General features: G+C 42.5%; 1 protein-coding gene across 9 annotated transcripts in view; it reads left to right on the top strand.

Annotated features, from left to right (window-relative positions):
- Positions 1 to 13,827, top strand: part of TNS3 (tensin 3) — a 247,229-nt gene that overhangs the window by 121,693 nt on the left and 111,709 nt on the right. For all 9 annotated transcript variants that reach the window (XM_068152603.1, XM_068152599.1, XM_068152601.1 and 6 more), the window contains one exon: positions 6,029 to 6,070. Coding sequence is in view for 4 of the 9 variants with exons in the window: in XM_068152599.1 (XP_068008700.1) it covers positions 6,029 to 6,070 (42 nt within the window). In the remaining 5 variants the exon portion in view is untranslated. The remainder of the gene's footprint in view (positions 1 to 6,028; positions 6,071 to 13,827) is intronic.

The following is a 13,827-nucleotide window of genomic DNA, read 5'->3' as shown; positions in this document are numbered from 1 at the left end:
TCCCACTTCTTATGTGCCATGCATCTTGAAGCTTCCATATATCAACCCAATGCAGCTGTTAGGAGTTTCAGGTGATAAAATACAAACCAGCTGCTGTGAAGTGTTCTGAAACTACTTTTTATGTTGTCAAGCACATTCCCCTTTACTGGAGAGAGGGGTTGACCTTAGTCCAGCTCTCTTAATTCAAATCAAATGTTTTGCAAAGATGACCTGTTCTGGTGTGCTTCATTTTAGTTACTGAAGAGGCAGTGGGTCGTGTGTTGCAGTGGATTTTCATTGCACAAATATGTAGCATGACCCAAAGACTTTTAAACAGGAAAAAAAAGAGTTTAAAAAATGCATGGTCACTGTTTGGTTGGTAGTTGGGTTTTGTTTGTTTTTGGGTGGTTGGATTTTTTGTGTTTTTTTTAAGACCCCAAAATACATGAGCTGACTCAGCCTATATGACAATACTCCTAAAATTTTATAACAATCAAAGGTGACATGCCTTTTGCAACTGCATTTTCTGGAGCTGTTGGATCTTATTTTGAAGGACTGACAATTATTCAGTAGATTTATTTTTTTAAATCAATATTTTTAATTAAAACAAATAATTGTTACCAAGTACACTCATTTTTCTTGCATCTTTTTCTCTAGTGCTGCAAAAATAAGACAGTTTAGGCCACACCTTGAAGTTCCAAATACTTTTAATTTCATTTGTTGCTTTAAAAAAAGATAAAGATAAAAGGAAGGCCAATATAAGGATATTATTTTTGAGGTGATTTTTAGTTCCCAGCAAGTATTCTAGGACAGTTTAAGATGTTTCAAGAGGGCAGTGAGTTTGTCTCCACTGATTTCTCTCCACCCCTCCTTCCCTCATGATTCTGTATCTTTGAAAAGAATGAAGGAAATGAAAGCTTAATTCCTCAGAGGCCATTCACATGTCCTGCCAAATGTCTTGTGGTAATGAAATGTGGCATGAAGGCCTGAACCCCTGAGCATTACTCGATTGATTGAGTGGTCCGTATCACTGCATGACTTGTCAGTTTTAAGGCATGGTTAAGTAGTGATCTTTACCAGGAAAAATTCTGATTTAACCTTTATAACCTTTCTTATTTTTTTCCCTCCTCTTAAAAAATACCCACCAAAATACTTATTTTTCCTCCCAACTAGTTACCAAAGAATTCTGCATACCTGTACTGCAGCCATTTAAGCATTGCATTTCATAACCAGCTGTTACAATTGGAAAGATTATGTAGACACTTATTCACTACTCATGTTTTATTGCTACATTTCTTCACACAGGAGTTTGTTTAGCAGTTGTGCTAAGTCTTGGGTGGATGCTTCATAGTTTTGAAAGAGGCTGGGGAGAGGTGGCAGTGGTTCTGCTTTTTTTCATTTTGCTTGACTCTGTTTTCCTTAATGTGCAAGCTTCTTTTCTGCTTTTGAAGAAGACAAAAAGTCAGACTTTCACATGCAGGCTTCTCCTAACAAACCGAAAACCTGATTTAGAACAGTGAGTCAACGGTGCTCTGATCTGTCTCAGAAGAGGAGGGGAACAGAGTACAGTTAATTGTAGGAGAAGAGAGGGGGGATGGTGGTGGGTTTTTTTGGGGTGTGTGTGTGTTAGTTTGTTGTCTGGCTTTTAATAAAGGAATGGGAAAATACCATGGGAAAACAAGAGGACACAGTCTCAAGCTGCACCAGGGAAGTTTAGGCTCAAGGTGAGGAGAAAGTTCTTCACAGAGAGAGTCGTTAGCCGTTGGAATGGGCTGCCCAGGGAGGTGGTGGAGTCCCCATCCCTGGAGGTGTTCAAGAGGAGATTGGACGTGGCACTTGGTGCCATGGTTTAGTCATGATGTCTGTGGTGACAGGTTGGACTTGATATCTTTGAGGTCTCTTCCAACCTTGGTGATTCTGTGAAAATTGCTGAAGAAGTGAGTAGTGGAGTCACAAAGGCCTCATCCTAACTGTGTATCTCATTTTAACTTGCAATCTGTGGCTGTTGACACATACCTTCATGTGTCAGTGTTTTCTAAAATTAAAAGTGAATTTCTGTGAAAATGTATTTTGATACAAAGAAAAACAACTCCCCCTAGTATATGTAGGGAAAGAGAGGAAGAGAACAGAAAATTGGAAGAAAACTTAGTACTTTGAACAGTGTCCAAAGAAAATGAGTCTCTTTTTTAGTTAAAAACTCTCTTGTTTATTTCTTCCATGGGGCCTGGTGAATGCAATCCTCCCCAGATGAGAAAGATCAGGAGATATGACAGCATGTATTTTTCTCCTTCTGTGTTCATTTGCTTGTGAAATGCATCTTAGAGGAACATGGGAAGCAGGCTACCGTTCCCCTGCAGCAGAGGCCATCTGGTTTGAATGGGAGCCTGACAGAGGGTTTTTGGTGAAATCTAAGGCCAAGTTACTGTTTGTGCCAGTGGGTGGGCCTCCACATGTAGATGAAGGTCTTCATTCTCCAATTTGAAGTGGGGCCCCAATACTAGAAGATGTGAGATTGTTAACTTGAGTTTATCAGGTATGACCTGCAAATACCCTGGAGAATAGGGACAGTGACTAAGCAGAATTAGCAGTGATTTTGCTCTGCCAGCTACGATTTTGGTTTCCAGCTTAAATCAGCTAAAAGCTTTGCTGGAAAATTACATTAAGTAGGTTTGATTTGTAAGAAATTTCTGTGGCTTATGGCTACTTTGTTTCTGGGTTTTCCCTTTTCTTTCAAGCATGGAAACCTTATGGAAAACCAGGAAAATAGCTCTCTGTGTTGTTTACAGGGACTTCCTTTTTTCCTGTTTGCTATCTCCAAACTTTGCTCACAGGACTTAAAAGACACATACCATGCTATGATCTCTCCTCAGTCTTGCCAAAGCAGTTGTACCAGGGAGAGCTGCAGGCTGGAGCTGCTTGTTGTGTGTATGCCTGTAGGGAAGCACAGCGAGACAGGGATGTGCTGGGCTCAGAGTTGTTTGCAAAAGGTGCTAATATCCAATGCAGTTTTGTATCTGCTTGTTCAGTTCCTGCTTTGCCACTATCCAGAAGCATAGTGTACATGTATCCATACGAACAAATCTGTGGCCTTTGGAGAAACCTTTGTGTTTCTCTGCTTATGGCTCATACAGCTTTCCTGAACTGATGAAGAACACTGAAATTTTTTTTCATTCTTAAAGCTATCTCTTTTGTGCTGTTCAGTTTTTCTTTACTGAATTTTGAGCTGTAGTTTTTCATACTTTCCATTTCACCAGCTTCATCAACCTAGACACTCTCACAGCATCCTCCTGAAGAAAGTAGGTGTTCATGCTTTGGATGGCTGGATGCTTGACTGGGGTAATAACTGTCTAGATGGGTCCAAGGAGTGGTGATGAATGGAGATGTAACTGGCCACCAACCAGATTTAACTGGTGTTCCCCAGAGCTCAGTTATCTTTAATATCTTTATCAATGATCTGGATGAGGCAATTAAGTGCACCCTCAGCAAATCTGCAGCTCACGCGAAATTGGGTGGCAGTGTTGTTGTGCTTGAGGGTAGGACGGCTCTTCAAAAAGACCTGGCTAGGACGAGGTTAATTGTATGAGGTTCAAGGCCATGTGCCAGGTATTGCACTTGGATCATAACAACTCCATGAACATTCCAGACTTGGGGTAAAGTGGCTGGAAATTGCCTGGAGAAAAAGGACCTGAGGGTGCTGATTGACAGCAGACTGAATATGAGCCAACATGTGCCCGGGTGGCCAAGAAAGCCACCAGCACCCTGGCCTGGATGAGCAATAGTGTGGCCAGTGGGAGCAGGGAAGTGATTGTCCTCCTGGACTCATCACTGGTGAGGCCAGACTGTGAAGACTAGGTCCCGTTTTGGGGCCCTGACCACAAGAAGGACATTGAAGGGCTGCAGTGGGTCCAGAGAAGGGCAATGAAGCTAGTGAAGGATTTGGAGAACAGGTCTGGTGAGGAGCAGCTGAGGGAACTGGGGTTGTTCAGCCTGGAGAAGAGGAGGCTGAGGGGGGACGTCATTGATTGCTGCAGCTCCCTGAGAGGATGTTGGAGCCAGGTGCTGAACCTGGTAATTAAGGTCTGGCCTCAACCAGTGCTGAGTACAGGGAGATGATCAGTTCTATACTCCTGCTGGCCACACTGTTGCTGATCCACGCCAGAATGCTGGTGGCCACCTTGGCCATGCCAGCACACCCTGACTCGTCTTCAGCTGGCTGTGGATCAGCAGCCCAAAGTTTTTATCTGTTAGGGAGCTTTCTAACTACAAATCAGTCAGTCTCACCTACAGGTCAGTCTCACCTCTGTGCCTGGAAAAATCATGGAGCAGATCCTCCTGGAGTCACTACTGGCTCAGAAGAATAGTGAAGAGGTGATTGGGAACAGTCAGCATGGCTTCGACAAGGGCAAATCCTGCCTGATTGATGTGAGGAGGAGGTTCTTCACCATGAGAGTGGTGAAACCCTGGAATGGGTTGTCCAGGGAGGTGGTCGAGGCCCTGTCCCTGGAGGTGTTTAAGACCAGGCTGGATGAGGCTCTGGCCAGGCTGATCTAGTGTGAGGTGTCCCTGCCCATGGCAGGGGGGTTGGAACTAGATGATCCTTGTGGTCCCTTCCAACCCTGAATGATACTATGATACTGTGATTTCAGTGATTGCTGTTCTGTGTAAAATTTGCATGCAAGATTTTCTAGATTGAGAAATGATTTTGCATTCCTCAGGGCAACGACCAGAGGGGTGTTTGCTGCAGTGCTGGTGCCATTGCTACAGCAACGATGGATCCTGCAACAATTGAGCCTTAATGTCTTCTGAACAAAACCTTGCTAAATTTTGCACAAACTTTTAAGTTGTCTTCTGAAGCAACATTTGTATGCAGTTGAACATCTATTCACAATGGGCTATCTGCAAACTTGTGGATTGGGGAGCAGGGATGTTTGGTGCAATATCTCTTAAAGGAGCACACTGCCTTAGTTTAGTGTTGCTTAGTTTTGTCATTTTGAGTCTTTTTCATGGTGAAGTAACTGCTATTCTCCCATTAGAATTACAAATGGTAAAATCATTAGTCATTAAATTGTCTTCTCTTTAGTCTTTAGAGGAGGCTCTGGTGAGACCTTCTTGCTGTCTACAACTACCTGAAGGGGGGTTGTAGCCAAGTGGGAGTTGGTCTCTTCTCCCAGGCAACCAGCACCAGAACAAGAGGACACAGTCTCAGGCTGCACCAGAGGAGGTTAAGGCTGGATGTTAGGAAGAAGCTCTTCATAAAAAGAGTGATTGGCCATTGGAATGTGCTGCCCAGGGAGGTGGTGGAGTCACCATCACTGGAGGTGTTTAAGAAGAGGCTGGATGGGGTGCTTGGTGCCATGGTTTAGTTGATTAGATAGTGTTGGATGATAGGTTTGACTTAATGATCTCAAAGGTCTTTTCCAACCTGGTCTGGTCTATTCTATTCCAAACCTTGAGAGCTTTTTTCCCCTCAGTGTTAGCACTGAACTTCCCCATCACTTGACCTTGATTTCACACTGATTGTAATCATTGATAAAAAAGCATCTACTGATAGAAGGCTGTGCTTTGGGTCACTCAGGTTAAATTTTTGTGGTTATGGGCTGCCTCATTTATTTTAAAATGTTTATTTGAAATCTCTACAGGTAGAACTTAGACTTGAACAGAGATTTTATGTAAAACTTACAGAAAATCCTAGCAAGTTCACTTTATACCCACATGAGTGTCTTTTTCCATGAAGAAAAAAGAAAAAACAAGAGAGATTGGGAAACAATGCCACAGGGAATGCATGGTTAGCAGCACCCATCTCCATATATATTTTAACTTGGAACAGTCACCAAGTGCTGGCTTACAAGACCTGAATACACAGGATGATGACATAAAATCAGTTTGTTTTCCGTCCCTGTTTGAAAGATAGCTTTGTTATTAATGCTGCTGAACATGTGTACTTCTGAATGATTTATTTGTTATGTGCATATTTTAGGAGGGGATTTCTTAGAGTATAGTTAAACTACCTGGAAAAGTAAAGTCAGTCCTGTTAATTCTTCTTTTACAGGCTAATAACTCTGAGACCGTTAAAAACTATGTAACCAGAACTGTAAGTAATGCCATTTTCTGTGTTTATTCTTCCTTTTGTTGGTCTGATTTGTTTTCCTCTTTGTTTATTCCATCTTCACAAAGAGTTTGTTGCTAGCCTTTTTTGAAGCACACAGTTCAGTTTCTTTACTGTGTGAAATTAGCCCTTAATTATGATAATTTATGTTGGTTCCCCACTTGCCCTGTATCTAGCCAGGAATAATGAAATGAAGTCTTTGTCCCTTACTTATAAATTAAGCAGGGGAGAAATAAAGAGAAAGATTAAAATCCCCATCAACTATATTCAGGGCAGTTAAGAAACTGAAGAGAATTTTGTAATTTTTAATTTTTTTTTCAGCAGGAAGAATATAAATTCTTGTATTGTGGTCAATGTGCAATTGATCTTTTAGCCTTTATTTGCTCCAGATGCTGTACCATGTTGTTCCCAAAACAAATGAAATACTCTTTCCCAACACTTTATTATCATTGCTGCTGTAGTACTACTGGTACAAGTAGTAATAAATACATCTACTAAAGTGCAATAGAAACCAATCTTCTGAGTGATGCAGAAGTTTTTGCAAATATATTGCACATCTCCATACTGATAGCACTTAGGAGTACATTTCTAGGACAATTTCTGTGAAATAACGTAGATAAACAAAGAAGAAGAGACTTGATGTCCTTTGTAGTTGCCCTTTACCAGAGATGCCAAGTTTCTTTGCTTTCTAAATAAAACATAGGAGAGGCCACTTGTTAATTATCTGTTAGCAGACAACTGTAATGCACATACTTGATTCATTGCTGAAAAGTTGATGTTTCGAAAGGATCAGAGGGAAGGACTTGCAAGATGCATGTGGTCTTTAATAATTCAGTGTTCAGTTTAAGAGCAGCTCTACTGCAATAAATATAACTCCCTGAAAGGAGGTTGTAGCAAGGTGAGAGTCAGTCACTTTGCCCTAGTAACAAGTGATAGGATGAGGGAAACTGACCTCAGGATGCACTAGGGGGGTTTAGGTCGGATATTAGTAGAACCTTCTTCACTGAAAGGGTTCTCTAAGACAGGAACAAGCTCCTGAGGGAGGTGGTTGAAGCTCCATCCCTGGGCATGTTTCAAAGAGGCTGACACATGGCGCTGAGGGAGGTGGTTTAGCAGCAGCCTTAGTAGAGTTAGAGAATGTGTGGACGTGATGATCTTAAAGGTATTTTCCAACCCAGACAGTTCTGTGAATGAGCATCTATTTCACACCATTAGTCTTGAGCTGCACTGTATTTGTTTTTTTATATTGTTGTGGTTTGATGCTGCAGCCTTTTGCTGGTGCCACTCTGTGTGCTCTCTCTGATCGATGACTCCCCATATAGGGAGGAGACCTTCACAGGGGTTGCATCTATCTCAGTAGTACAGTTTGTTTAGTTGGGGTGGCAATAAATATTTTTGTGCAAATGAGGCTGCCTCTGTGGTTGTATCCATGCTACTATCAACACTGTAAAATTGTAATTATATCTGAGTTGCTGGAATATATTTGATGTTGAAGCCCTCTAAGATGTCTGGTGATGAGATTGTTTCTCCCTTCACTCTTCCTTAATGACAAACTAACAAAAAAAATCAGAACAGAGCAATCTTCACAGTTCTCTGCATGTGAATGATTGGTTTTGACAGCTGCTGCTTCTTGTGTAACAAATATGAAGCGAAATAATGAGATACATTGTGAGGAAAATAATTGCAGAACATTTTTAGCTTCATTATGTTGCATGTGAATACTTCAGAGGGCTTTCTGTTTGTATTGCTTGCTTATGACACAAGCCAAGGTCCTATATTCTGGGTTTGTTTTTCCTCCCCCTGTAGATGTAGTTGCTCACACACAGCTATTTTGAAGGCAGCCTTAATGTCAGGAATGTTGAGCCCTGCTATTTCAGCTGTGCCTTTTGTCCTGTTTTGCATTGGTTATTATTTGACCATTAGTCTGGCATCTGCAATTTTTTGTTGTTACTCTCCATGGACCAGTATATCCCAGAAGTAGAGGCATGGATGAAGAGCAGGGGAAACAGAATGAAGTTCCCAACTGAAATACAGTGGTAATCACAGTATAACTAAGGTTGGAAGAGACCTCGAGGATCATCGAGTCCAACCTGTCACCACAGACAGCACCACAGTGGTAGGAACATTGCATTTCCCATTTGGAAAGGGGAGGAGGTGTAATGCTGCAAAGCCAAGGGGTCCCTAAGAAAGTGCTGTCTGCAGACAGCAGGGCTGGGTGCAGCCACTGTCTGAATGAGGATTCAGCAGCCCTGGTTGTGTGCCCCATGACTACAGCACATCCTGCCTGGGTAGTTCTAAGTGGGGGTGCATTCCTTTTCTTCTGTATTCTCTTCCTTCTAAACTTGTGCCACACTTGTTCTCCTTTTGGTTTAACTAAATTGGAAGAGCGTGCTTTAACCTGCCTGACTCTTCTTTGGCTGTGAGAATTCTTCTCCCTCCATTCTCCTTTGCATCTTGTTCTATGGCACCTGGTGCAGGAAAGAAAAGTTCTCTTGTTTATAAATATGTAAAGGATGAGTGTCAGGAGGATGGAGCCAGCCTCTTCTCAGTGATGTTCAATGATAGGACAGGGGGCAGTGGGGGCAAGCTGCAGCATAGGAGATTCCATGTGAACATAAGGAAAAACTTCTTCCCTGTGAGGGTGACAGAACACTGGTACAGGCTGCCCAGAAAGGTGGAGTCTCCTTCTCTTCAGGCATTCAAAACTCCCCTGGATGCATTCCTATGTGACCTACTGTAGGTAATTCTGCTCTGGCAGGGGCTTGAACTGGATGATCTTTTGAATAGAATAGAATAGAATAGAATAGAATAGAATAGAATGGAATAGAATAGAATAGAATGGAATAGAATAGAATTAACCAGGTTGGAAAAGACCTTTGAGATCATCAAGTCCAACCTATCATCCAACACTATCTAATCAACTAAACCATGGCACCAAGCACCCCATCCAGTGTCTTCCTAAACACCTCCAGTGTTGGTGACCCCACCACCTCCCTGGGCAGCCCATTCCAATGGCCAATCACTCTTTCTACGTAGAATTTTTTTCTAGAGGTCCCTTCCAACCCCTAACATTCTGTGATTCTGTGACATGACCCTAATTCAACCAGGCAGGTGTGTTCCTGTTGTGTGTGTGCCAGAGGCAGTGTTACACTACACTGGTTAGGGCCAGGTGCTAGCCTCACAAAGCTCCTAGTCTTGAGACACTGTAGAACTAAGGCTTCAGAAATGTTATGCTTTTACAAATGTGAATATGGAAATACCTAAAATTATGTGTGAGGTAAAACAACAACTTTGCCTCATTCTCACTTGGATATGTATTTTACCTGCATTCAGTGTTCTCTCCTAAAAAGAGCCATTAGTAGCAAAAATTGTGTGTGATATGCCTTCTCTGTTATGAATTTCAATTTTTTTAAGAGAAAAAGATGGATAGAAGACCTAGCTGTACCAGGATCTTTCAGAGTCTGAGCAGAGCTTTTTTTCTGAATGTGAATGAGTTGGAAGGTGATCTTCCTGCCCTGGTTAGTTCTTTGTGGCAGATTGGTAGATGGAACTACAAACGTGATAAAGATGAATTGGATTACAAGCCCTACAGTTGCTTAGGAGAGCTTATCCTGGCTGAAGTGTTATGGGGAAGAGTTGTGGGAGCAGCTTTGCCAGCAGTTTAGCCAGGGTGTTATTTTGCAGTGACACAGCAAGCTAGGAATTTACAACTTCTGGAAGTTCTGCTGCTTGCAAGGGGCACATCTGTCTGGAGTCCTGCTGTTACATTACACAGGGGAACAGATTGTTACTTTCACATAACACAGTATACAGAACAGAAATAAAATGTACAGCCAAACATACAACTTTTTGCAGTAGAAATAGTGATAAATCTCTTTTGCAGAGAGTCAACTCAAAAAAAAAGGTAAATTAAAAAAAAATTAAATATTTATTGCAGGAATAGAGAGACAGTAACATAGAGATATTTGTATTCACAAGGCATGAATCTTTCTTTTTCACATTTGGAATCACTCTAATGCCAGAGGCCAAAAGATTATGCAAATTTTGGTTCTCATCCAAGACATCCAAACATGTGTTTCCCTGTAGCTTTGAAAAGCAACTACTGTGTCAGTAGGAATGCTCATGGAGAAGCAGTCCAAGGATCAGTGTAGTTCATTGTCCTGTTGTTTCTGTAGTACCCAGGAGTGTATACAACTGTTACACTGTGCCTTAGAATAGGTGAGAGAATTTGTTCCAATTCCTGGACATTGCCTGTGGGGATGAAAATACCATCACAGACTTGGTTAAGATGCATTCAGGTTTTCTGCTGATCAGTTGCTCCATCCACATTCTTGTTTGTGGTTGGTGGATAGAGAACAGGCATGTGGAAGAATGTTGTGTAAGCTAATTAAAAGCCGAGTAAAATGTATGTCATTTCACGACAGCTTAGCCAATCAGGTTTTCTGATGCCAGAATAGAATAGAATAAACGAGGTTGGAAAAGACCTTTGAGATCATGGAGTCCAACCTATCATCCAACACTATCTAATCAACTAAACCATGGCACCAAGCACCCCATCCAGTCTCTTCCTAAACACCTCCAGAGATGGTGACTCCACCACCTCCCTGGGCAGACCATTCCAGTGTACCAATGTATCAGTGTTAAAAACTGGCACAAATGTCATTCTTTCAAAACGTGTCCTGATACTCTTACATCACAGATAACTCATTGAGTCACACCTCAGATAGCTGTAGTTTCTACTCATTGATCTTTATACTTGTCAACACTCCTGGTCAAGGAGGAGAGAAATAGATGAGCTGTGTGAATGCCTGTCACATCCTGGATCTATGAGTTTTCCATAGTTTTCCTCTGAGGACCACAGAGTCGATGTGCAGCTGTCTCAGATGCTTTAAAACAGTGCAGGCCTTGAGACCAGTAGCTCTTATGTTCCACTGAGATTGCTTTTGAGCAGATTATAGTTCAATGCCAGGAGTGGGGCCTTGGGAAAGGCTACTGAATGATTTTTCATTTGACTTACTTAGCCTGTCTTTGATTCTAGTCTCAAGAGGGAAAAGTAGTTGCCCCACCTGGTGTTTCTAAGCTCATGTTTGGCCTACATGTCTATTTTTAATTTGGCATTGGAAACTAGCAGTTTATATACTGGAATTTTTTTTTTCTTTTTTTCTCAGAGCTGTCATATAAAAGATAGTAAATCAGTGTACTGACAAAATGGGAACGAGTCTTTCTGGGGGAGAACTGATTTCCTCTCACCCTCTGTCCCTACTGTGTTCTCCCTCGTGTCTGAAGCTTTACTACAAAGGATTTTAGCCTGTGAAGTGTATAAGCTTACTAGATGTAACCCATGCTCCCTTATTAATTTTTATTGGAAAGGCTGAAGATGATCAACTTGCTGAGAGACAGTTTATTTACAGATTGATTTATTTATTTTTTAAAGGCTTGGGTTTTTTTTCTTGATTGCCCCCATTTCTTGCCTTGAGAAGCAGCCATTCTTCATAGACAGGAGGACGTGGGCTCAGCAAGGAGGTTCTTACTCCTGCTTCTGGACTATTGCAGAAGTATGCCAGGTAATCCATAAGCAGGTTCACCCTCTTTGATGGCAGAGGAAGGTGAATAAACAGGACTGATCTCAAAAGCTGTGCTTTAATTGTTATCTTGCCCACCTCCTACACTTCTGTTGGTAGCAATATGTGCTGAGAAACTCACCTTCTAGCATCTAGAATTAAACATGGGCTTGGTTCCTAGGTTCTGTATCATGCTTGGGCTCTCTGGACTCTAGGATGGTCGCATTTGAGGACTGAAGTTTTGAAAAAGTTTGGCACAGCAAGCTCTGCAGCATGCTCTAGACTAGGTACAGGAGCTAAAGATGGTAAAGAGGATGCAAGCATTAAGTAGGATGTCAAAGGAAAGGGGCATGTGGCTTGAGTTTTCATTGGTGTCCTGCGTTAACACAGCCTGCTCTCACAAACTCCCCTTCCTCCCCACGCAGATGGGAAGGAAAGTATCACGATTTTGTGTTGCAATAAAGAGTTGAGATAAAGAGTTTTACTGGAAATGATCCAATGGACAATTACCTTAGCCTGTTTTCAGAATAGTCCAGCAAAATGCAGAAGCAGCAGCAGAAGACAGTGACCACCTCCTATCTTCTGACCCACAGCCAGCTGAACGGAAAAGAAACCCCCACAAACCTGAAAACTGAGAGCAGCAAGCAGAACAGGAAACTTTTCACGTTCCAATCTGAACTTCAGTCCCCACGATACTTCGCTCCAGCCAACGCTTTCATTTTGAAGCTGCCATGACAGCAGCATACTATTGAACATCTGGAGTAGATTCAACTCAACTCAAGACAACTGGAAAAGAAATCCATGCCCTGGATGCAGTGCATTTGCTGATTAGTGTCATTCTGTGGCTGGAGAGTACAGCTGGCTTTTGAGAAGCTATTGCTTCCCCCTGCTGGCTTTTAAGGCAACAACAGCAACTAAGTTTGTATGATCCTTTGGTTGGCTCTTTGCTTGTCTTTCCACAGTGGTAACTTCTGTGTGTTGTTGTTTGGGATAGAATCATAGAATGATCCAGGCCAGAAGGGACCTCCAAAGGTCATCCAGTCTGACCTCCCCGCAGTCAGCAGGGACATCCCTAACTAGATCAGGCTGCCCAGGGCCTTGTTGAGCCTCACCTTGAATATCTCCAGGGATGATGCCTCAACCACTTCCCTGAGTAATCTATTCCACCACCCTCAGAGTGAAGAACTTCTTCCTGATATCCAATCTGAATCTGCCCTTCTCTAGTTTGAAGCCATTGCCCCTTGTCCTGTCACTGCAGGGCTTTCTAAACAGACTCTTTGCATCCTTCCTGTAGGCCTCCTTCAGGTACTGGAAGGCTGCTATCAGGTCTCCCTGGAGCTTCCTCTTCTCCAGGCTGAGCAACCCTAGTTCCCTCAGCCTGTCCTTGGAGCAGAGGTGCTCCAAACTCCTGATCATTCTTGTGGCCCTCCTCTGGATGCTTTCCATCAGGTCCATGTCATTCCTATATTGAGGGCTCCAGACCTGTACATAGTACTCTAGGTGAGGTCTCACCAGAGCAAAGTGGCAGAATCACCTCTCTGGATCTGCTGGCAGCACATTTTTTGATGGAGCCTAGGACGTGATTGGCCTTCTGTGCTGCAAGCTCACACTACCTGCTCATGTCCAGCTTCTCATCCATCATCACCCCCAAGTCCTTTTCCACAGGGCTGCTTTCTGTCACTTCCTCCCCCAGTCTGTATTGATAGAGAGGGTTGTTCTGGCTGTCTCAAGGTGTGTCATTTGACACTTTTTAATGTATAGTTACTAAGCAAATGGACCTGGGAAAAAGACCCTCTGAATTCTCATAAAGCAAAACCACTGCAGCTCAGGCTTCCATTCAGACTCACCAAGGACTCGATGCTGGAATAAACTGAGTACATTTTGCTATATTGTCATAGGAGAATTGCTTGAGAGAAACTAACTTTTGCAGGTTTGTAGAGCAATTCAAGCTCCACCTTCTCACCTGTCCACTGAATGTTTTCTCTTATCTTAATGTAGTTACTAAGAAGAGTACAACACCCAACCAGTCCTTATCTGGTGGTATTGAGTTGCAATATGTAATAATAAGTCTGTATAATGAGTTGGACATAACCTGGACATAGCCACAGTGTTTGCAGTCTTCACATAAGGCAATGATCTCTGTCTTACTGTGTTATTTTCTTGGTTTCTCTCCTCCCCCGC

The sequence above is a fragment of the Melanerpes formicivorus genome, unplaced genomic scaffold (assembly GCF_026170545.1).
Source record: "Melanerpes formicivorus ecotype bairdi unplaced genomic scaffold, bMelFor1.0.p_v2 SCAF_24, whole genome shotgun sequence".
Lineage (NCBI taxonomy): Eukaryota > Metazoa > Chordata > Aves > Piciformes > Picidae > Melanerpes > Melanerpes formicivorus.
Note: the sequence above shows the minus strand (reverse complement) of the source record. Positions and strands in the feature narration are given on the sequence as shown.